The sequence below is a fragment of the Dasypus novemcinctus genome, chromosome 21 (genome assembly GCF_030445035.2).
Source record: "Dasypus novemcinctus isolate mDasNov1 chromosome 21, mDasNov1.1.hap2, whole genome shotgun sequence".
NCBI classification, from domain to species: domain Eukaryota; kingdom Metazoa; phylum Chordata; class Mammalia; order Cingulata; family Dasypodidae; genus Dasypus; species Dasypus novemcinctus.
The window spans coordinates 16,120,055-16,144,850 of NC_080693.1; the positions used below are offsets into that span (position 1 = coordinate 16,120,055).

The window sequence follows — 24,796 nt, forward strand, 5'->3', positions numbered from 1 at the left end:
TCAGGAAAATAAACATTATTAGTAAAACTGAGAAGCTTGACATCACTAAAAAACCAATGAAAGAAATGTGTAAAATAAAGCAGCTATGACATATCTTTTTTACTCATTGGATTCAAAGAAACAAAAAATACCGATAATCTCACTTTTTGGCAAAATTATACAGAAGTACGTGCTCTTGTATGCTGTTGGTGAAGGAATAAATGAGTAGTATCTTCCTGGAGGGTGATTTAGTGAAATTTATCAAAATATTAAATGTGTGATTTTTTCGACATAGCGTTCAGGATTCTGGAAGTGTACCCCACAGTAATATTCACGATTATTCAGGAAGAGCTACATACAAGAGTACCAACAATTGTAAAGGAACAAGCTAGGAATTTCCATTACAAATTATTTTCAAACATGGTGATGTGTCCAATAGTGTGGACGAGAAGGCAACTGCAAGAAAGGGTGGGTGCAAATAAGACACCAAGTCCCCAAGACATCTTTGTGAAAAAGAAGTCTCTTAACTGCATGGATAGAATGTCTACCTTTGTTTGTTTTAATGTCTCTCTCTATATAGTAATACATAGACTATTTCAGTAATTCTGGTTTGCAAATATTTTTCACATATTAACAAGACCTGTCAAAAGCATCTTTGATCCTGTAATATATGGTGTTATGTTTGCATAAGCACAGAAAAATATCTGGAACAACTATCAAAACTGTTAAGCAGGTTTAGGGAATGGTAAGGGTCTGAAATATTTCTGTGACTTTGCATTTGTACTATGAATATATATCATTTGACAATAAACAATAACAAAAAGCACCAACAACAGAGAAACTAGACTTGGCCCCAGCCAGCAGCCCCCAGATTGCATCCCGAGCCCCTGGAAAACCAGTTTGACTCTCTGACCCTGTACCGCCTCTACTCTCAAGGAGTGTGCCTGAGGGTGACAAGTCTCCTTTGATTTTTTTCCTTCAAATCTCCCAGAATCCTAGCTATCACCCAAGACACCAGAAAGAAGAGAGCATGAGCTGAGAGGGGGCCAGCCTTCTCCAGGGCTGCCTGCGCCTGGAGGCTGGAGCACCAGCTGACGGCTGGCTTAATTCTACTCTGTTTTCTGTGGCCCGTGCAGCAGTTAGGATTTCTGTCCTGGACTCCAATTAACAGGAGTTTGGAGGGGGAAATTACTCCTTGGATTCAACTTTCTCATTTCATGTTTGAGGAATCCATACTTCAAAGAGGTGAAATGACCGTTCCAGTCTGTACCCAGGGAGAGCACTGGCCCTTTCCAGAGCCGAGGCTACGGACTCTCAGCCCGTCCTTCCCTTCCACGAGGTTCCATCTGAATGGACAGGCCAAGAACTAAAATTTACTTGGCTTAAACATTTGTGTAGCTCTAAATCCTGTAGGATACTTTGCGTCAAGTATCAGAACACATGAGCGATAGTTTATGCCACTGGGATGTTTATAATGGTATTGAAGAAGTCTAGAGAAAGGGATTCTTGGGTCAACTTGGCTGCCTCAAGATGTGATCAGGAAAACGGATGTGGCTCAACAGATAGAGCATCCGCCTACCACATGGGAGGTCCAGGGTTCAAACCCCAGACCTCCTGACCCGTGTGATGAACTGGCCCATGCGCAGTGCTGATGCGCGCAAGGAGTGCCCTGCCACGCAGAGGTGTCCCCCACATAGGGGAGCCCCATGTGCAAGAATTGTGCTTGTAAGGAGAGCCGCCCCGCATGAAAAAAGCACAGCCTGCCCAGGAGTGGCGTTGCACACACGGAGAACTGACGCAGCAAGATGACGCAACAAAAAGAGACACACATTCCTGGTGCTGCTGACAAGCATCTAAGCAGACACAGAAGAACACACATGCATGGACACAGAAATCAGACAATGGGGGGGGGGTGAATAAATAAAAAATGAATCTAAAAAAAAAAAGACGTGATAAGTGACACAATCTCTTTCCATCTTTCCCCATCACCTTCAACATATTGGCTTCACCTCCCTTTGTCACCTCAGGTTGCAAAATGGCTTCCATAGCTCAAAGTATCATGTTTTTGAAGGGCCTACAACTGCAAGCAGGAGAATTGCATCCATCATCCATGTGGAATCTAAGCCCCCTCTCGATATAGAGGTGGAGTGGACATCACCATCCCAGGGTTCACAGGATGGAGGAGTAGAGTATGGATTAGAGTGGACTTACTGATATTCTACTATGAAACTATTGTGACTAGTAATGGAAGAAATTGTAGCATTGATGTGGAGAAAGTGGCCACGGTAGTTGCTGAGGGCAGGGAGAGGGAAGAAGAGATGAGATGTGGGGGCATTTTCAGGACTTGGAGTTGTCCTAAAGGATATTGCAGGGACAGATGCTGGACATTATATGTCCTGCCATAATCCACTGAATGGACTGGGGGAGAGTGTAAACTACAATGTAAAGTATAATCCATGCAGTGCAGCAGTGCTCCAAAATGTATTCACCAAATGCAATGAATGTGCCCACAATGATGAAAGAGGTTGATGATGTGGGAGGAGTGGGATAAGGGGGGTGAGGGGTATATGGGAACCTCTTATATTTTTTAATGTAACATTTAAATAATTAATTTTTTAAAAAGTATCGTGTTTTCACATAGCATTGTGCAAAGGAGGAAGGGAAGGAAGAACTAAGAGCTTTCTTTCCAAAATCTACAATATAATTCCCCTTACATATCATTGGTTAGAATTGGTCACATGCTTAACCCTAGACCAATCAGGTGACAGAGGGAAATGAGCGCTCTGGTTGCCTTAGACCAATCAGGATTCATCCTCTGGGGCGAGCCTGTTACAAGAGTTTCCTTAGGGACAAAGAGGTGGGGATTGCTGTTGGGGAGCCAAAGAGCAGTGCTCGCCACAAGCTCCTAATTCTTGGTAGTGACAGCACTGAGCACCAGACCTGAGATAATGTCCCGTATTTCTCATGGGAACAGTGAAGGAGAGCTTCAGATGTGAAATAAACAACTTAAATATGTGGCGAAGAGCTGATTAATGGATTTTAACATTTCCTCGTGGCTCCTTCTGCCTCCTTGGCACTTTTGCCTCCTCTTGCAAAACACGTTGGCGAAAAATGACATTTTCCACCTGAGGTCTCTGAAATTAGCAAGAGAAACAAGTACATCCTTTCAAATAAAGGAGCTATAGAAGTTGCCAGAGACAGGGACCTGATGACAATGGACTTGCAGCTTCTGCATGTGGTGGAACATAGAAGCGGCTTCCCAGAGAAGCGGCTGAGGGGACGGGAGCGAGGCAGCAGGTGCCTGCCTGAGGCCCGGATGGTGACTCTCAGGTGAGACCGCCTGGGTTCTGCTCCTCCATCCCTCTAGGGAGGGGCAGCTGGGTTGACGGTGTCTGCTGAGCCAGAATTCTGCACAGTATCGGCTCCACAGAGAGTAAGGTGAAAAGGACGCCAAGTGGCGTGTCCAGATTCAATTTCTGTGTTAGCTCACCTTGAACTTTTTTTTTTTTACGATTTATTTATTTCTCCATCCCCTTTTTGTTGTTTGCACTCACTGTCTACTCTCTGTGTGCTCTCTGTGTCTGCTCATCTTTTTTAGGAGGCACTGGGAACCAACCCCAGGACCTCCCATGTGGGAGGGAGGCACCCAATCGCTTGAGCCACTTGGGCTCCCTCCTTGTTGTGTCTCTCATTGTGTTTCTTTGTTGTATCATCTTGCTGCGCCAGCCTGTCACGTCAGTTCGCAGTCTTGCTCATCTTCTCTAGGAGGCACCAGGAACGGAACCGGGGACCTCCCGTGTGGTAGGCGGGCACCCAGCTGCTTGAGCCACATCTGCTTCCCTCATCTTGGACCTTGCTCCTAGAGCCTAGTGCTTCCACTGCCTCTATCTGAGCTCCAGGTAGCACCCTGGGGCAACTCTCTTCTTGTTTTAAAAATTTTTTTGTGGTAACATATATATATATAACCATCTTTAAGTGTATAATTCTGTGGCATTAATTACATTCATCACTATGCATTACAAAACTTTTTTATCACCCTAAACAGAAACTCTGCACCCATTGAAGCAATTATTCTCCCTTCCTCCTCTACCACCACCCCCCGACCAGCCCCAGGCAACTTCTAATCCACCTTCTGTCTCTAGGAGTTTGATTATTCCAGTTATTTTATATCATGCAATATTTGTCCTTTTGTGTCTGGCTTATTTCACTCAACATGATGTCTTCGAGGTTCATCTGTGTTGTAGCATATACCAGAACTTCATTCTTTTTCAGCTGAATAATATTCCATTGTATGGATACAATACATTTTGTACATCCATTCATTGGTTGATGGACACTGGGTGGTTTCCACATTTTGGCTGTTGTGAGTAATGCTGCTATGATGGAGTGCAAGTATCTGTTTGAGACTCTGATTTCAATTCTTCAGGGCTTATACTTAGAAGTGGAATTGCTGGGTCAGATGGTAAGTCTGTGTTTAACTTTTTGAAGCACTGCCAAATTGTTTTCCACAGCAGCTGCACCGTTTTATATTCCCATCAGCAGTGTACAAAGGTTATAATTTCACCACATCCTCAATATGTGTTATTTTCTGTTTTTATTTTTAATTACTATTATTGCCATCCCAGTGGGTGTGAAGTGGGTTCTCATTTTTGTTTTTATTTGCATTTACTTAATGACTGATGTTGTCTATCATTTTTTCACGTGCTTATTGGCCATTTCTATGTCTTTGGAGAAGTGTCTATTCTAATCGTCACTCATTTTTAAATTTTTTTCTTTTTCTTTTTGAGTTGTTCTTCATAAATGTTTGTATATTAGTCCCTTATTAGATGTATCATTTGCAAACATTTTCTCCCATTCCACGGGTTGTCTTTTTACATTCTTGATAGTGTCCTTTGATGCACAACAGCTTTTAATTTTGATGAAGTCCAATTTAGGTTTCTTTGCTTAAACTTTTTATGCTATCTCTAAGAAGCCGTTGCCTAATCTCTGGTCGTGATGATTTACACCTATGTTTTCTTCTAAAAATTTTGTAGTTTTAGTTCTTAAATTTAGTTCTTTCATCCACTTTGAGCTAATTTTTATATATGGTATGAGGTAGGGGTCCGACTTCATTCTCTGTATGTGGATATGTAGGTGCCTCTACACCATTTGTTGAAAGGACTCATCAAGTGGTCTTGTGAAATATCAACTGACAATAAATGTCAGGGTTTTGTTGTTGTTGTTGTTCTGGACCCTCAATTCAATCCCATTGGTCTATATGTCTATCATTACACCAGAACCTCACTGTTTGAGTACTGTAGTTTGTAATAAGTTTTGAAATCAGGAAGTGTGACTCGGTTTTTTTTTCAATATTGTTTTGGCTATTCTGGGTCACGTGCATTTCAGTACGAATTTTAGGATCAGCTTGTCAATTTCTGCAGAGAAGCCAACGGGAATTTTGAAAGAGACTGCTTGCATCTGTAGATCAATTTGGGGACTATACCATCTTTACAATTTTAAGTCTTCCAATCCTTGAATATGGGATGTCTTTCCATTTATTTGCATCTTCTTTAATTTCCTTCAATGATATTTTGTAGTTTTCACTGTATAAGTCTTGCACTTCTTTCTTAAATTTGTTCCTTAGTATTTTATTCTTTTTTGATGCTATTGGAAAAGGAACTGTTTTCTTAATTTCATTTTAGCATTGTTCATTGCTATTATATGAAAATACAATTTTTTTTGCATATTGATCTTATATTCTGCATCCCTGCTGAACTCATTTATTAATTCTAATAGTTTTTTTGCAATCCGTTAGGGTTTTCTATATACAAGATGCTGTCATCTGTCAATAAAGACACTATTACTTCTTCCTTTCTAATCTGGTTAGCTTTTTTCTTTTTTCTTATTCCCCACCGCACCCCTGGCTGGAGCCCCCAGGACAATGCTAAATAGAAGTGAGGAGAGCAAGCATCCTTGTCTTCCTCATGAGTTTAGAGGGGACGTTTTTCCCTCTTTATTGGGTTGAGAATGTTTCCTTCTATTTCTGGTTTGTTGACTGTTTCTATGATGAAAGGGTGTTAGATTTTGTCAAGTGATTTTCCTATGTCTATTGAGATAATAATGTGATTTCTATTTTATTCTGTTAGTATCCTGTATTACCTTGGCTAATTTTCATATGACAAGTCAACCTTGTAGTCCTGGGATCAATCCCACTTGGTTATAATGTGCAATCGTTGATATATGTTGCTGGATTTATTTGAGGGTTGAGAATATTTACATCTATCTTCAAAAGGAATATTGTTTTTTTCTAGTGATGTCTTTGTCTGATTTTGTTATCAGGATAATACTGGCTTCATAGAGTGACTTGGGAAGTGTTCCTTCTCTGTTTTTGGAAGCATTTGTGAAGGATTAATGTTCATTTGTCCTTAAACATTTGGTATAATTCGCCAGTGAAACTATATGGGTTTGGGTTTCCTTTGTACGAAGATTTTAATTATTATTATACTTCAATCTCTTTACCTGTTACAGGTCTATTAAAATTTTTTATTTCTTTTTGAGCCAGTTTTGGGACTTTCTGTGTTTCAAGATATGTATCCATTTCAACCAAGTTATCTAATAAGTTGGCATAAAATTGTTCATAGTAGTCCTTTATTCTTCTTTTTATTTCTGTAATGTCCTCTTGTTCACTTCTGAACTTAGTAATTTTAGTCTTTGTTTTCTTCTTGGTCATTCTAACTAAAGGTTTGTCAATTTTGTTGATCTTTTTGAAGCACCTACTTTTGGTTTCATTTAATATCTCTATTGTCTTAATATTTTCTACCTCATTTATTTACACTGTAATCTTTATCCTTCCTCTGCTTGCTGTAGGTTTAGTTTGCTCTTATTTTTCTAATTATTTTCTTAAGGTATAATGTGAAGCTATTGGTTTGAATACTTCTTTTTTGTTTGTTTGTTTTTTAAAGATTTATTTTATTTATTTCTCTCCCCTTCCCCCCCACCCAAGTTGTCTGTTCTCTGTGTCCATTTGCTGTATGTTCTTCTGTGACCACTTCTATCCTTATCAGTGGCACTGGGAATCTGTGTTTCTTTTTGTTGCGTCATCTTGTTGTGTCAGCTCTCTGTGTAGGCGGCGCCATTCCTGGGCAGGCTGCACTTTCTTTCACGCTGGGTGGCTCTCCTAACAGGGCGCACTCCTTGTGTGTGGGGCTCCTCTACGCGGGGTCACCCCTGCGTGGTACGGTACTCCTTGCGCGTATCAGCACCATGCATGGGCCAGTTCCGCACAGGTCAAGGAGGTCTGGGGTTTGAACCGTGGACCTCCCGTGTGATAGACAGACGCCCTAACCACTGAGCAAAGTCCACTTCCCTGAATACTTCTTTTTAATATGGGTATTTATAAGCATAAATTTCTTTTAAGCTCCACCTTAACTGTATCTGATACATATTAGTTTGTTATCCTTTCATTTTCATTCATCTCAAAATAGTTTTGACCCTTTGGTTATTTAGGACTGGATTGCTTAATTTCTACATATTTTTGAATTTCACAAATTTCCTTCTGCTTTTAATTTCTATTTTTGGCAAGCGGAATTGGCTCAACCGATAGAGCATCCACCTACCACATGGGAGGTCCAGGGTTCAAACTCAGGGCCTCCTGACCATGTGGTGAGCTGGCCCATGCGCAGTGCTGATGCGCACAAGGAGTGCCATGCCACGCAGGGGTGTCCCTCATTTAGGGGAGCCCCACACACAAAGAGCATACCCTGTAAGGAGAGCCATCCCATGCAAAAAAAGCACAGCCTGCCCAGGAGTGGCGCCGCACACATGGAGAGCTGATGCAGCAAGATGACACAACAAAAAGAGACACAGATTCCTGGTGCCACTGACAAGAATGCAAGCAGACACAGAAGAACACACAGGCATTGACACAGAGAGCAGACAACAGGGTCGGGGGGGGGGGGAATAAATATAAAAAATAAATCTTAAAAAAAATTCTTTAAAAAAATTTCTATTTTCATTCATTGTGTTTGGAGAACATACTTTATATGATATCAATCCTTTTAAATTCAATGAACCTTGTTTCATGACCTAATGTTTTATCATCTAACCTGGAGAATATTCCATGTGTACTTGAAAAGAATGTATTCTTGGGAAGCAGACTTGGCCCAGTGGATAGGGCATCCGCCTACCACATGGGAGGGCCACGGTTCAAACCCTGGGCATCCATGACCCACGTGGAGCTGGCCCATGCACAGTGCTGATGTGCACAAGGAATGCCGTGCCACACAGGGGTGTCCCTCACGTAGGGGAGCCCCACGTGCAAGGAGTGTGCCCTGTAAGGAGAGCTGCCTAGCGCAAAAGAAATTTCAGCCTGCCCAGGAATGGTGCTGCACACACAGAGCGCTGATGCAGCAAGATGACATAACAACAACAAAAAAGAGACACAGATTCCCGTGCCGCTGACAACAACAGAAGTGGACAAAAGAACACACAGCAAATGGACACAGAGAACTGACAACCAGGGTGGGGTGGTGGGAGGGGAGAGAAATAAATAAAATAAAATAAATCTTAAAAAAAAAAAAAAGAATGTATTCTCTTGTTGTCTTTCAGTAGCTTGACTGTGATGTGTCTAGGTGTGGATCTCTTTGAGTTTATCCTGCTTGGAGTTCATTGAGCTTCTTGGATGTGCAGATTAATGTTTTTCACCAATTTTGGGACATTTCAGCTCCTATATCTTCCAATGTTCTTTCTGTTCCTTTCTCTCTCTTTTCTTTCTGGGACTCCCATTTTGCATATGTTGGTATAGTTGATGGTACCTCTGAGACTGTTCATTTTTCTTTTCTTTTTTTTTTGTTCCTAAACCTGGATTATCTCAGTTGACATAGCTTCAAATTCACTAATTCTTTCTTCTGACACTTCAAATTTGGTGTTGAACCTCTCCAGGAAAACTTTCATTTCAGTTATTTTACTTTTCAACTTCAGAATTTCTATTTGTTTTTCATAATTTCTATCTCTGTATTGATATTCTCTATTTGGTGAAACATCATTCTCTTACTTTAATTTTTCAGAGTTTCCTTTAATTCTTTGAACATATTTATGGTAGCTGATTTAAAGTCTTTTCTAGTAAATCCAACATCTGGGCTTCTATTGCCTGCTTTCTTTCTGTATTTGGGCCACATATCCCTGTTAATATGAATATCTCAGAATTTTTTGTTGAAAACTTGGCATTTTAAATAATATAATGTGGCAACTCTGGAAATCAGATTCTACCCACTCTACAGCTTTCATTGTTGCTATTTGTTGTTGCTGCTGCTGTTTGTTTAATTTCCCAGACTAATTCTTTAACATCTGTATTCTTTGTCATGTGCAGCCACCGAAGTCTCCACTCTTTTAGCATAGCAATCAGTTAATGATTGGCTTGAGATTTCCTTAAAAGTCTTGAACCGATAAGTCCCTTAGCCTTGGCAGAAGGGTGTGGTGTGCTTTCAGTGCTCCAGCAGGTAGTTTGCAACTCTACCTTGACCTTCATTTCTTGTTTGTGCAGAGCCTCAAAGTCAGCCAAAGGTGAGCGATTATGGTCTTTTCAGGTCTCTCCTGGGCAAGTACACAGCCCTGCACAAACACATAGCCTTCCAGATTCCCCAGAATATAAGATGTCTCTCAGTAATGTCAAACATAGCAGACAATAGTTTTTCTACTCTTTCTTGGAGGCATTTCTCCTGTAGCCTACTGTTTTCTCATTCTAGTTGAAACTGAGAGCCATGACCCTTGGATTTTTACTAAAATCTTTTCAATTGGCAAATCTAAGTTGTCCCCTTTGCCTAGTGGAGTCGGGGAATCATGAGGGAGTTCATGACAGTTTAGAGATTAAAGAAGCAATTCTTGCCCTACATATCTGAGAGAAGGAACTTGTGACATTGCTTAAGACATAAATTGATTATTTTTAAGGTGCTTTTATATTTATCTTATAATTTCATCCCTGTTTTAACTTGTATTCCCATTTCACATTTGAGGAAGTAGAGATACATTGCCTGGCACCCATCCTCCTTCTGAAATAATACATATAGCAGGGGTATTAGGTGTTCACTATTTTGTGGACACTGTTCGAGGGCCCTTGGAATCACTACACAGAAGATATAAGGACAAAGCCTTTTTTGTCCAAGACCTTAGGATCTACCAGAGTTGGGGATATGTGGCATGTGTGCAGATGGGACAGGCATCCTGTGTCTTGATTTGACTCACAGCCTCCTAAAGTGTCCATCTCTAGGGGTACATGCCTGTGTCTGGAGAGTTTGCAAGACCTCCCCAACAGAGGTCAAGGACCTTGCTGGGACTGGACTCATCCAAGAAGAAATGGAGGGGGAGTGGACGTGGCTCAAGCAGTTGGGCACCCACCTCCCACACAGGAGGTCCTGGGTTTGGTTCCTGGTACCTCCTAAAGAAGATGAGCTGATGCAATATGCTGACACAACGAGCTGATCCAACAAGCTGACACAATGAGCAGACACAACAAGCAGGGAGCAGATGTGGCTCAAGCGGTTGGGCACCTGCCTCCCACATGGGAGGTCCCAGGTTTGGTTCCTGGTGCCTTTTAAAGAAGACAAGCAGACACAAAAGGCAGGCGATGAGCAGACAGATTAGGGAACCATCTCAGTAGGGGGTGAAAAAAAGGGAAGAAATGGTACTGGACCCAAGCTCAATCCAGGCAGGGACAAGTAGAAATTTGAGGTCTAGTTTGTGTCCAGCATCGTGGCTGCATGTTTGTATATTAAGGACAGCAAGAGCTATAGGTAAAATTTAAAGCGGCCTCTTCACTGCTGTGTCTCCCTGTAGCACACTGGGGCACCGCAGCCCTGCTTTGGGATGCCTCTCACCGTGCCTTCTCCCATGCTTTGCCAGAGGCCACCAGGCGGGGATGGTGCTGGGTGATACCATTTCAGTGTTTTTTTCAAACATGGATAGACACCATCCATAGACTCCCACAAATGCTTGGGGGACTCTGTGGGGAAACTGAGGTCAGGAAAGAGAGCCATTGATGTATCCCGTCTTGAGGTACAAGCCAGCGGCCTGGGACACTCAGGCTGTAAGTGGGACATTCTCTCTGACACTCACACCGACAATGAAGGAGAATATGTGTGTTCTCTCTTTCTCCTTCATTTATAGAACCCCAATTTTATTCAGATGGCAACATGCTTGGGGAAGGTGTCTCCCCTCTGCTACCCCAAGGAATAAACCCTGTGTGGTCGAAGCCAGACATGATCATTCTACTTCCCTGTGCTAGTGATTGGATCAGAATAGGCATGCGATCCAGAACTTTGCTCCATGGTAAATGGTAGGGAGGCAACCCCCTGCTTCTGTTTTGAATGTGGCTGTATGAGCACATGGCAGCCTTCTTGTGACCATGAGGTAACAAACCTAAGGATGAAAAACTACTGAAGGTGGCAGAGCAGAAACATAGAAAGAGTCTGGGTCTTTGATGACATCTGAGTGCTACACCTCCTCTGGGGACACTGGGATGCCACTTGGGTACTGCTCTGGCAGCTGAGGCAAGATGGGGCAGGTGTGGTAGGTGGGAATTTGGGTACCAGCAGCTTAGAAGAGGCTCCACAGGAGGTTGACTGGTTCACAAAGTGTACCTTTCCACTTCGACCAGTTAAAGACCCACTTGGTCTCTAATCCTTATTTCTCCAAATGCTCCCATCGCTGCACTAGTTCACAAGGAGCCTGGAGCCTACAAGTGGATCCTAAAGAAGGCTCCTCCTGCCCCTTTTAGCCCGACCTCTGCGAATAGGTACTGCCATTCCATCTGAGGCACGAGGAGACTATGGACTGGGAAGATAACTTGCCCAAGGTCATCGCTAGAATTGGGAGTCAGAGCTGGGCTCTCTGCTCTCAAGCTGCACTCCAGCTTTCACAAGGAACCCCACGACTCCCTGCCGACTCCATTTCTTCTTGTATTCCTGGACCATATTTACCTGTTTCTGTTACTGCCACCCCCAGGGACCCAGAGAATCCAGTTCAAATCCTAGCATGAGCTTTGTACTGGGGTTTGATGGAGTCGGGATACCAGTTCATTTCACCGACATTTCGTGGAGAGAGGAGTGTGGTTGGGTGGGCCAGAGGGCACTGGGCTGGGTGTGGGGGGAATCAGGCTACTTGGGGGAGGGGGGGTGTCCAGTTACGTGGACCATGGAAGGGGACAGGGCTCTGACGCTGGCGAGACAAAGGACTCGGACAGTTTGGGGAAGGTTTCCTGAAGGAGGCTGGGTTCTGGAAAGAGGAAACGGGATCGCAGGCGTGGAAAATGCTGGAGCCGAGCCCAGGCCCCAGGGGCCGCAGAGCGTGCGGGGAAGGGCTCGGGGCAACCAGCTGGCCTCAGGCCCCCGCCTCCTCTCCCTCTGCCAACTCTCCATTCACTCCTGCCAGATAATGCTCCCAGCACCTGTCACCCGCTCTGGGACAGCGGGGATCCCCCGGGGCGGGGAGGCGGCTTCCTTTCCGGGCTCTCCTGGGCATGCTTTCCCTGCGCAAGCTCCCTCCCCCCTCCCTGGGCGAGCCTCCCCACCCTGATAGGCCCCCAAGGCCAAATCTTGTCCCTCCTGCAAAGGCCACCCCCAGGAAGAATCCTCTCACTCGTCCCAGTCCCCATTCCCCCAAAAGAAACACCACGGACGAGCCATTTGATCTCTCCATTTATGGCCTGGTGGGAGCAGAAGGGTGCGTCCGGGGCGGTGTGTGGCTGGTGGAGAAGTGCTCTCCAACTCACCTAGTTGGGTGGCCAGGGATTGAAATGTGAGGGCGCGCCAAAATTTTAATCTAGAAATCATTTCTTCCCCCATTATCGAAGTAACAAAACCCTATGAAAGAAAAAAAGAAATCCTCTATAATCTCCTAACCATCTAGTATATCTACCGTGAATGATTTGGAAAATCGTCGCCCTTATCTCACAGGGAGCTGTTACTGGGGACTGAGGGTCTCGTTGGTTTGATTGTGGCTGGGTGGAGATATCACTCACATACCGGGACCTGAGCTCGGGGTTTCTCGGTTCTTGGCTTCATCGCAAGGAAGAGTGTAGAGATGGGCCTGTGCAGTGAGGCCAGTAAAAGCGCTTACTGAGAAATGAGAAAAGGGAGAGCACACACCTGGGACAGGAGTGCCAGCGTGCCTGGAGCCTGACCCCGCGTGGGCCTCGGGGAGGTCATTTTGAGGCCTTTCCTCTCCCTGTCCCATATTAAGGGGGATCTCGCTGCGCTCTGTCCTGATCGCTGCCTTTCTACCTTCACCCGCCAGCCTGTGCACACCCACGGAGTTAGCCGGGGCTGCTTTTGAGCCAGGGAGGTCAGATGGGACCTGGGGACAGGGTGGGCCTCTCCGCTGTAAGAGTCTGTAAGAGTCGGGCTTTGTGCTTCCCTCCCACATGGGAGGTCCCGGGTTCGGTTCCGGTGTCCTCAAAAAAAAAAAAAAGCAATGAGTTCAAACAAGGGGGCAGGGCGTGGGAGAAATAAGTCTTAAAATAAATAATATAAACTCCATATGAACTCCAATATTCCCCTGTCGCCCGATATCCAGATCCACCAATTTTAATATTTTGCCACATCTGTCTTATCACTGTGGCTCTCTACCCATCTATTCTGACAGTTTCTTGAACATCTTAAGCTGCTGGCCGAGGATTTGGGGGTGGGGGATGGCTGGCCAGGCGTGTTCTAGAATGTTGACAGCCACTGCAGAGGCTTGACGAATCAGTGGAGACCCCGGGGGCAGAGGACAAGTGAGGGGGGCCGGAGCAGGCGGAGAGGAGGGGCGAGGGAAGCAGTCAGTGCCTTGGGTCGTTTTCCTGTGGGAAGGACAGAGGAGCAGAGCGCCAGCAGCCTCTTGGGGTGGGTGAGGGTGGGTCGTGAAGACAATAATTGAGACCCAGAAAGAGGAGGTGGCACAGGGTGGTGGGGGGAGAGGGGTCAGAGATGAACTTGATACTGGATTTGCTGGGTTCGAGAGGCCCCCAGACAACCCTGGCGGACCCGGCTGTGGGCCGTGGGATGCGCAGGTCTGGTCCCCAGGGGGACTTGAGGCTGGAGGGTGGCAGGTTTAGGAGCCCAGGGTGCAGAGGCAGCAAGCGCGGCGCTGGGAGCCGGGAGCACGCCCGGGGTGAGGGCGAAGGGGAAAAGGGGGCCCTGGCCCACGAGGAAGTGGCATTTGGAGGAGGTGGACGGAGGCAGTGAAGGGCTTGAGCAGGTCCCAAGGCGTGGAGCCGCGGGCCAGGGGCTCGAGCAGATCTGGCTAGTGGCCTGGAGGGCAGAGGGGTGACGAGGGTGAGGGGACGAGCCTGGGGCGCCGAGGGGTGGGGTCTCGCGCCCGGGCAGCGGCCCAAAGGCCTCCTCGCCTTTGGGGGCGGCGGCCGGAGGGGCAGTTCCAGTGGGAACCGGGGTCCCTGGGGACCTGCGAGTTCGGGTCCCTCCCTCATCGCGTGCCGCCTCGGTTCCCGGTGGAACCGCAAGGCGCGCTTCGCCTGCCGGGTGGGGTCTGCAAGGGGTCGGGCGGGGCCCACCCCGAAAGCTTCGGGTCCTCCATCCGCCCCGCCCCGCCCGGAGGCGGAGGAGCTTTCCCCTGGCCGTCGGCTCTCGGCGATGGGGTCCCCGGGGAACCCGCGGGCGCCCCCGGGGCAGAGCGCGTCCGGGCCCCGGGCTCCGCGCGCGCGGGCGCCGCCCTGGCTGGACCCAGCGCCAGCGCCCGGGACACCGAGTGTGACCCGTTAGGGAGGGCAAGCCTCGGGCAGCGGCCGCCGCGCCCCGCACGCGGGTGACCCCACGTGGGCAGCCTCGGCCTCGGCCCAGGGGCGGCGCGCCGGCCCCGCCCCCGAGGCCGCACCCCGAGACCCCGCCCCCGGGACCCCGCCCCGCCCCCGGGACCCCGCCCCCGCCCCGCCCCCGGGACCCCGCCCCCGCCCCGCCCCCGGGACCCCCGCCCCCCGCCCCCGCGCACGAGCCTGGCGCGCCCGACGCGGCGAGCGGGCGCGCAGTCCCGGCTGCGGCGGTGCCCGGCGGGGCGCACGCGGCTGTCCCGCTCCCGGCGCGGCCCCGGGAGCCGCCACCCCCGGCCATGCCGCTGGAGGCGCAGGACGCGCTGTACGTGGCGCTGGAGCTGGCCATCGCCGCGCTGTCGGTGGCGGGCAACGTGCTGGTGTGCGCCGCGGTGGGCACGTCGAGTGCGCTGCAGACCCCCACCAACTACTTCCTGGTGTCCCTGGCGGCGGCCGACGTGGCCGTGGGGCTCTTCGCCATCCCCTTCGCCGTCACCATCAGCCTGGGCTTCTGCACGGACTTCCACAGCTGCCTCTTCCTCGCCTGCTTCGTGCTGGTGCCCACGCAGAGCTCCATCTTCAGCCTCCTGGCCGTGGCCGTCGACAGGTACCTGGCCATCCGCGTCCCGCTCAGGTGAGGCGCGCGGCGCCCGCCCTCTCCGCGCCCGGGCTTCCTGCCTCGGGGGCGCCGGCCGCCCCCGGAGACACGTGCGCGCGGCTCGCCGAGACCCGCTCGGGGGCCCCCGGGCCGGCGCCGCGCGGCCTCTGCGCCCCCGAGGCGTCCCGGGCCGCGCGCGTCCCTCTGAGGAGACGCGCACACGACAGACCGACTCTGAGGGTTCCGGGGAGCGCGGCCCAGGCGCCGGGGAAGCCCGCGGCAAGCGACACCCCACGGCGGCGCAGGCGCTGGCGCGGGCGGGGGGGGGGTGGTTTGGTGCTCGCACCCCCGCCCCTACCGGGAAAGCTGTGCGCCCCGCATTCCTCACCGCGGCGGCAGCGTGCGCGCGAGCTGCGGGCCGGGGGCGAGGCCCGGAATCCAGGGGGCGGCTGGACGGCACCCCGCCAGAGCTGGGGCCAGGGAGGCCGGGGAGGGCCGGCCAGGGCGGCTTTGGGCATCAGAAAGTACCTGCCGCGAAATGAGGCGGCCAGGCTGTGGCGGGAAGGGGTGGTGACGGGGGACATGCCGCTTAATTGGGGGGAAAACCTGGGACATTTGGCCCTGCGGGCTGCCTAACGGTGACTCACATCACCTCCACATTTGTAAAACAGGGGACGCGCTTCCCTCGCCTCTAAGGCCCCTGGAACCTTGGAGTTTCCAGATCGTTGTGTAACTCTGTTTCTCCCTTAAACCCGCGGGGACCCTGTCGGGGCCCGGGATGGGGTGCCGCCGCTGCTCTGTCCCCGCCGTCTGGGAAGTACCACGGGGTGTGAGGAACCGGGAGAACTCGCTTGTTGGCTCCTTCTCCCACCCTGGGAAGTGTAGACTCAGGGGATGGAGTCAACGAGCTTGGATGGAGCCCCAGGCCCGCCTCCCGCCTCCGACAAGGTAGAAGTTTCCCCGCCTGCGCCTCTGCGCCCCTGAGGCTTCCTGTTGAAAGGATTTGCTCTCTGTGTTTTGATGTCTGATTCGTGAGCTGAGGCTCTCTCTGGGGTTAGAAGCTGAGGAAGGGAAACTGAGTCATGGGAGCAGGAGAGAAGGGACGGAATTCATTTATTGAGCACCAACTATGTGCCAGGCACTTTATGTTAATCCTTTAATCATTGCAGTAATTGCGGGTGGGCGGTAGTTTTACCTGCATCTTGCAGCTGATGCTCAGGGAGATAAAATCCTGCTCAGATGGTACATCTGCTTGAACGTCAGCATAGGACTCGAACCCAGAGCTGGCTCTGAGCCGGCACCGCATTCTCACCCTGCCCTGCCGGCTGCCTGACAGTGCTGTGTGGGCCCCCAGGGTGTGGGCAGTGGGCATCAAGGGTACGGCTATTTCTGGAAGGGGATCCTGCCTGCTGACACCTGGCAGACAGCTCCAGAGCCCTTTAGCAGGCAGCGGGTGGAGCTGGTCCCCGAGGGGAGGCTCTCTCCTGCTCTGCAGCGGGTCCACGTGCTGCTGTGCCTTTGGCGACTCCCCGAGCTCGCTCGTGCGGCCCCTCAGGTGCGACTGAGCCCTGGGATTTCATACTTCCGAGGCCCCGGGGCACACGGCACACGCTTCCTTTCTCACTCTGTGGGTCCCTTCCGGGCCACTGGGTTCTCACGGGGGTCACTGGAGAGCCATGTGACCTCTGCGCCCAACAGCGCTGTCCCAGGCCCTCCCCGGCCCCAGTTGCCCGTCTCCTGGAAGCCCCTCTTGAGCTTGCCCCTGGCAGAGGCCCAGAGAGCCCCCAGCCCACCCGGGAGTCCGACTCCCCTGAGCGGCGCAGTAGCAGGAAGTTTCATGAAAGTTCACATCTGTTCACGTCGGTCCTGCCTTGTGTTGGGTGTGGTCTTGAGAGGGTGTGGGTGTATTAAAGGGAAAGAAATGTGAGCCACCAGCCCCCAACTTCTGCTTTGCATCGGCTGAGGGCAGGAGTGGGGGAGGCAGACGGAGGGACGGAGGAAAGCTCACTGGAGAATGGCTGCAGGGCTGCCCCCTTTCCTGGCCTCCTGGCTTGCCCTTAAAAGCTCGGAGGTGTGAAAAGGCGGAAGTGAGCAGTGCCACCCCCCATCCAAGGTGTGGGCACCTAGCCGGTCCCTTCCCATGTGGGTTTGAGATGTGCACTGGGTCCTCCCAGCATCTCCAGTCCCTCCTGGGGGCCCTCCCTTGTTTTAGCAGTTCCTGCTTCAACACCTGGGAACTTGCTAAAAACACAGGTTTTTCTTTTTTTTAATAGCATCTTTTTTTTAGAAAAAAAGATTGATTTCATTTATTTCTCCCTACCCCCTTGCTGTTTGCACTTGCTGTCTGCTCTGTTTTCAGGAGGCACCCAATCTGGGACCTCCCATGTGGGAAGGAGGTGCCCAATCACTTGAGTCACCTCTGCTCCCTGCTTGTTGAGTCTCTCCTTGTGTTTCCTCACTGTGTCTCTTTGTTGTGTCATCTCGCTGCATCATCTTGTTGCATCAGCGTGCTGTCTTGCTCGTCTTTTCCAGGAGGCACTGGGAACCGAACCCGGGATCTCCCATGTGGTAGGCAGGCACCCAGCTGCTTGAGCCGCATCCGCTTCCCAAAATTCAGATTACAGGGCCCTGCGGAGCCCCCCTGAATCAGAATGTCTGGGGTGGGGACAGTATCTTTAACTGGGGGATTCAGGTTCCAACAGTCTGAGAGCCCTCCTAGAGTCAGGGGTCCTTTCTCTTTATTGATGTGGCTGGGCGCCCAGGGACCCGAAGCTCGGCCTTGGCTCCGAGGCCCTCCTGGGGGTCGCGGAACCCCAGGAGTCCAGCAGTCAGAAATCCCATCTGCCTCCTTTTGGGGAGGAGGCGCCTCCCTCGCAAAGCCCAGAAGCGGCTGCTTAGCGGCGCCTGTTGCCTGGGCAGCGACAGCCACTGGACGTGGCCGTGGCTCGCCCGCGTCACCAGAGCCGGGGCGGGAGGCACTTGTGCCCCACGCTCCACCTGGCCAGGCCCAGCTGCCGGTGTTTGTTCCCTCAAGGAAGACTGCAGCGGAGAAGGACAGGGCGCCCAGAGGTGATGCAAGCACAAAAAAAGGACGGACGGCTCTGGCGGGGCTTGAAAAAGAGGAGTGTCTGCTCACATGGGGTGCGGCCCTTTCCCGTCAGAGGAGGGGGGTCCCACACTTCCCGCTTCTCGTTCCCGTCCATCAAAGGTTCCTGCTGCCTGCTCGGGGCCATGATGGCCCCAGGCAGACGGTCCATGTCTCAGTGGTGGGGAGGGAGGGAGGGAGGCCCCGGTGCCCCCTGCACGCCTGGCACATGGGTTCCTGGGCGGGGGGTGGGGGGAATGTGCACGCGTGCGGGGGGAGGAGGTCCCCCCCAGCTGCTCCTGGCTCTTGCGTCACCCTAAGGCCGGTCTGGCAGGAACACTTCTTCCCTAACCCTGCTCCCCTGAATGCCACATGCCCCAGGGGCGACTGCCTGCCTCCCTGCCCTGCTCAGGGACTCAGTTTCCCGGGTCCGGCCATCCGTGGGGCGGCGAGTGTAAAAGCCGTGGTCTCGAGAGCCGGCTCATTTCCAGGGCAGGCTCGGTTGCCTGGGTGCGTCCCCAGAAGGGGTGGGCGCCTCTTTGTCTGGCCTGCCTCCAAGCCGGCCCCTGGCCGTCGCCCTCGAGCATTTCCTCTGTGCCTCCGAGCCGGCCGAGAGCGAGGTGCTGGGGCCTCCGGCGAGCCTCTGCTCTGGGTGCTGGAGGCCTCCCCTCTGCCCGCGTGCTCGACTGAGAGGCGGGACTCGCCGGCGTGTAGGTTAAAGCAGGGACGTGGGATACTGGGTGTTGTTTTCTTTGTTTTTTTAAAAAATTGAGCTCTAATTCCCGTGCCTTAAAATCCGGCCCCCCGGCACACGCCCCAGGGCTTTGCCATACAGCCAGGAGGGCCGTGTTGGGCCTGGGGCCGGGACCCCTTCCCTGGGCTCTCCTCCTGCTCCCGCGTGGCGTCGCCTTGCTCTCCGGGGCCGAGCCCGCTGCAGCAGCTGAATCGTGGTCCTCAAAGATACGACTGTGACCCGGTCCCCGGAGCCCGTACGTGTTACCAAATCCGGCCCCCGAGGGGAGGAGCTGACGGGTCCGCTGGGGTGGCCCCACTGAGTCACGCGCGTCCTTGCAGGAGAAGGGCCTGGGGAGAGGAGGAGGCCAGGGTGACGCGGCCACAAGCCAAGGGGCGTGGGCAGCCGGCGGGGCGAGGAGGCCGGGAGGCGCCCCCCCCCCCGAGCCCCGGGAGAGCCCGGCCCGCCCTTGGCTCTGGACTTCGGGCGGGGGCTGGGAGAGAAGACGTTTCTGTTGCTCTCCGCCGCCAGCGCAGGGCGTGAACGCAGCCGGTCTCCCGTCCTAGGTCAGCCTCCTGCGTCCCCCCCCACCGAGGGTCCTGCGCTCCCAGGAAGCTCCACTCCCCTCGCACCGCGGTGACGGCTCCGGCCAGCCACCTCGCGGTGCCCTCCTGGGGGCGAGGGTGCCAGCCACCGCCTGGGCCTCATCGCCCCGTCCCCAGGAGAGCTGGCGGCCAGCCGGGCCACGGGGGACCCCCTCCTGTGCCTCCCGCGGCGCGCACACTCACGCAGCTGCCAGGGAGAGCGCTTCAGGCCCAGGGGCCGCGGCTTTCCTTGGTCTGCAGCGCTCGCCGGCCCCCGGGGTGAAGCCCCAACGTCCCACCCTGGCCCCACGGCCAGGCCCGCTCGCCCCTCTGTGGCCTGCACCCCCCAAGCCCAGGCTGTCTCCCCGCCCACCTCTCCCGTCCGGAAGCTCCTCTCCCCTGCTGTTTTTGTCGACACCCCAGTGTCGTTACTGTTTTCTTCCCCTGGCTGTTTCTGTCACCCCCACCCCCAGCACGTGACTCACGGAGGGGCCTCGACTTACATCCTAGAAAGTGCCTGGGGTCGGGACCCTGGAGTTTGACGAGTACACGAATGACCGGCCCCCAGGAGGGTGCGTCGTGGCCAGGGGTAAAGCTGGAGAGCTGGGACAGTTGTGGGAGAACTACGCAAAAAAAAAAAAGAGAGGTGGGGAAGGGGGGGGTCCCGGGTGTCAGATCCAGAGCGAGGGCAGAACTCTCTGGTGAGAAGGTGTCAGAGGAAAAGATGGGGCGGCACGTTTTAAGGCTAGCGGGAGGCCTGCCTGGAAGAGGCAGCACCAGGGAACATCTGTCGCCTCGCTCTGCGTCCCCACACGGGCGTCTCCAGAGTCCCCCAAACCACCGGCTGCCTTTGATTGCCTCGAACATGAGTGTGTGAAAAGGAGTGAAATTCAACAGCATTTTGCGCAGGGCAGAGAGGGTGTGCTCCTCTCTCTGACTGCGGGTAGGGGGAGCTGGACGAGGCCTCTTTCTCCCCGTCCTTGTGCCCATCCCCGGCCCTCGGGGGGCCCCCCCTGCCCGCGTTCTCTGCCTGGGCCCCGGCAGGATCGGTGGCTCTGGGGGCCCCTGGCATGTCCTTCTGCCTCTTGGATCTGTCATCTCTGGGACGGGTGTGTCCCTGGGAGCCAGAGCGCACCCCGCAGGGCCAGGGCATGGGAAGCTGGTCCCCGACTTTGGGATCTTTACTATTGCAGCAGCCACGGGCACCACTCGCGCCCAGACTTGTTGACTCTTTGCAACAACCCTGTGGAGGCAGATCCTGAGACTTTCCACGCTCTCGGTGAGGAAACTGAGGCAGAGAGATGGGATTAGCCCGGGGTCCCACAAACCAGCACCGGCTGAGCCTGTCTCCCCCACACCCCCTGCCACCGTGCAGACAGCTGACGGAAGGTTCCAGCCAGCGTGCGAGCCCAGAACAGGCCCCTGGCCTGTGGCCCTGCTGGTGGTGGGTGAGCGAGGACGCCAGCAAATGGAGCCCGGCCTCGGGGACATACAGAGGCTGTCGCTAAGTAGCGAGTCCGCCGAGGAAGGAGAAAGCCGACCCCCGGCCGGCGCGCGTGCAGCTTGGTGGACTCTCCGTTGGGGCCACGCCTCCCGCTCCGCCTGGCTCTGGTAGGGGGCCGAGGCCCAGCCTTTCCTGACGCTTCCCGCTCATCACTGACCCTCGGAACCGGGCCTGGGGCACAGGTACCCTCCCCGGGGGCTTCGTGGGGCGCCGTCTCTCCGTGGCTGCCCGGGGCAGGCCACCAGGCTGGAGCCTCCTGCCAGATGGCGGCGGGACCTTCTTGGAAAGAATTAAAGGCTGAGCGCAGGCCGTCCTGGGGCTCCGGGGGCAGCTTTCTACCTCAGCGGGGGCTGCGGGAGGAAGGGGCGCGCCTTTTCTAGAGGGCCAGTGCTTGCGTTTTCATTGACCTAAACAGATTTTTGATTGTGGGAACAAATATGCAAACATTTCCCTTTTTAACCACTTTCAAGAACGCGGCTCAGGGGCGTCAGTCCCATTCGCAGTGTCGTGGCTCCATCACCACCCCATCCAGCACCAGACCCCTTCCCTCACCCCAGACAGAAGCCCCGTACCCATCAAGCAGGGGCCCCCCACTCGCCCGCCCCCTGCCCCTGGTGACCTGGACTCTGTTTTCTGTCTCTGTGACATTTCATGTAGGTGACATTTCATGTAAGTGAAATCATACACTGTTTGGCCCTCTGTGCCTGGCTTATTTCATGCAACGTGATTATCTTCAGGTTTCAGCCTTCAGCCTCCGTTTCTAATTCCATCAACTGAAGACAGTATCTGTTACTGGACAGGAAAAATGAGGAAGGGTCTGCCCCACCGTTGCTGCCCTCCTCCTGCTTTCCATCCGCGGTGTGCCTAGTAGAATGCTGACTTTTAGAGAAGTCGGTCATGCCGGCTGTAGAGCAGTTGTAACCGTTTTAAAAGGGACTCCTGGGGGAAGTCGTCACCCTCCCCTTTCTGCCACCCAGACTCCCAGTTTGCCTGTGGGAGGCAGTCACCACTTCTTGTGGTTCTTCTACACAAATTCCATATTCTACATAGTCACAATATACTGTTATTTTTACACTGTCAAGGTTTATGACAGTGACATTTTACTCTATAACTGTAATAAACTTTGTAGAGAGTTTTTTTTTTTTTTCTTTTTGAGGTACCAGGACTGGGGATTGAACCTGGGACCTCGTATGTGGGAAGCAGGTGCTCAACTACTGAGCTACATCTGCTTCCTGTAGGGGGTTTTAAAACGTTGGAAACAGATACACGCCATTTCTGATGTTTCACTGGGGTGCGTCCTGCTCTCTCAAGCTCCAAGCAGCAGGACTGGAAGAGCTCTCACGGAGTAGGAAATGTAATCCCGTCACAAAACGCACGCCTCAGGAAGGGGCAGTTCTAACTGTCCAAGGCAGATGGAGTCGACTTTGGGATGCTGTTGACTGTTCAGAATTGTGCTGCATTTTAGTCTGCCTCGTGTTTGAAATCTGGAAATGAAAAGAAAGCGGGAAGAAGAAACATGCCTTCCTGTAGCCTGATGGCCACACAGCATCTGAATCCTCATTGCTGAGTGAGAGTCAGGGTTCTCTGGAGAAATAACCAAAAGGAAAAGATACACACACACATAAAAATGGAGATATGCATATATATGTAACTATTAAGAGATTACTTTAAAGATTGGCTCTTGAGACCTTGGCAATTGGCAAGTCTGAATTCCACAAGATAGTCGACAAGCTGGAAACTCCAATGAACGTGGAAGCTGGATTCCCCAGGAGAACCAGGCTGTCTGAAGAGGAGGCTGGGATTCGTTCTGACTTCCGAAATCCTCAGTTCTGGCTTTAAGGCCTCCAGCTGATTGGATGAGGAGACTTCTTTGCTGAGGGCTGTCTCCTTTGCTGCTTGTAGATGCAATCAGCCATAGATGCAATCAACTGACTGTAGATGCCAATCCATCTATGAGATACCCTCACTGTAACAATCAGGCCAGTGCTTGACTGGACACCTGGGCATTACAACCTAGCCACCTTGCCACATGAAACTAACCATCACACACTTCTCAGTGGGCAGCACAACTGTTGTGTGGTGCTTTCTTTTCATTGCACTCTTGGAGTTGCTCTGCTATTTTCTGTATTCTGTGTTTTCCTCTTTCTGGGATTCCATATTTGTTCCTTTGTGTGTTTGTGTACAGATATTTAGGTAAGTTTTTCAGAACAGGTACATGGGGAGCAAACTTTCTGGGCATTTATACATCAAAAATATTTTTACTTCTCACACTTGATTGATAGTTCGACTGGATGTGGTTCAGAATCATTTTCCCTTGGAAGTGTGATGGCATTGCACTAACACCCAGGGCTGTTCAAGAAATCTGATGGGGATGGAATTCTTATTTCTTTGTAACTTGGATTTCTTCTCTGGAAACTTTGGGGAATCATTTGTTTTTGCTTGGTGTTCTGAAATCTTATAAGTGTGTGTGTAGATATTGACTTCTAGTTTTTCTCCTTCCTTGAGCATGGAACTCTTAAGGCTAACCTTCTCTATCAGGAGAGTTGTGGCTTCAAATTTTAAATTTTAAAAATGAATATTTTCTTGATTATTTCCGTCCTCTCCTTTTTTTTTTTTTCTTCTGGGATTCTTAACAGATGAATACTTGCCCTCCTAAACTGATCATCCTTGTCTCTTAAATTTTCTCTTTTATACCCCAATACTTTTATATTCATTCTCCTCTGGGCAAGTTCCTTGATTTTTTTTTTTCTCCTTAGTTCTTCCATTAAAATTTTTTTTTCATGATGGCATTCTTATTTAAACTTTTATTGAGGTAACATAACATATCCCAACTGGCATTCATAGTTTTAATTTAAGAAAAACATGTTTTTTGAACCAATATGCATTCACATGTCACAGACATGGACATGATCAAAAGTCTCCTGCTATTTTTGAAAGTGGTTAAAATGAGAAGTTGTAGGTTGTATATATATAGGTTACCAACAAAAAAAAACAACAAACCCCAACCGCCATCAGCCCCTCTAACGCTCAGCGCCACGGGGCAGTGGTGACTGGGGGGGCACACCCCACGGAGCTGCCCCCAGGCCACTGTGCTCCCGCCACTTCTGTTCGCCTTCTCAGCCCCATTCTGGCGCCTGCTGTGCGACTGGAAAGGGGGGGCCTGGCTGCCCTTTTTCCAATCTGGGACTCCACACGCACCCAAGATCCTCTCTGCCTGCTGGTTTCTAGAGACCCATCCCACCCTCTGGTTTGCCGATGTCACCCTCCACTTCCGTTTTTAGAATGGCTGTGAATTTATTTCCTCTTGCATGTCTTTATCACCATTTATGTAAGCTTGTGGGAGGAGCGAGAATTCCACGTGACCTGGAAGGCCCAGGCAGGTTATTTTTTTAAGATTTTTTTTTCTACCCCCTCTTACCATGTTAGCGCTCGCTATCTGCTCTCGCTGCCATCATCTTTTTTTTTTTTTTAATATTTATTTTTTAAATTAATTTCTCTCCCCTCCCCACCTCCCAGTTGTCTGCTCTCTGTGTCCATTCA

At 51.5% G+C, this 24,796-nt stretch overlaps 1 protein-coding gene across 1 annotated transcript in view; it reads left to right on the forward strand.

Moving 5' to 3' along the window:
- The first annotated feature begins 14,967 nt into the window (after positions 1–14,967).
- The window catches only part of ADORA2B (adenosine A2b receptor), a 30,285-nt gene continuing 20,456 nt past the window's right edge, over positions 14,968–24,796 (forward strand). The window contains exon 1 of the mRNA XM_058283410.2: positions 14,968–15,386. Within this exon, the coding sequence (XP_058139393.1) occupies positions 15,052–15,386 (335 nt within the window). The 5' untranslated portion in view covers positions 14,968–15,051. The remainder of the gene's footprint in view (positions 15,387–24,796) is intronic.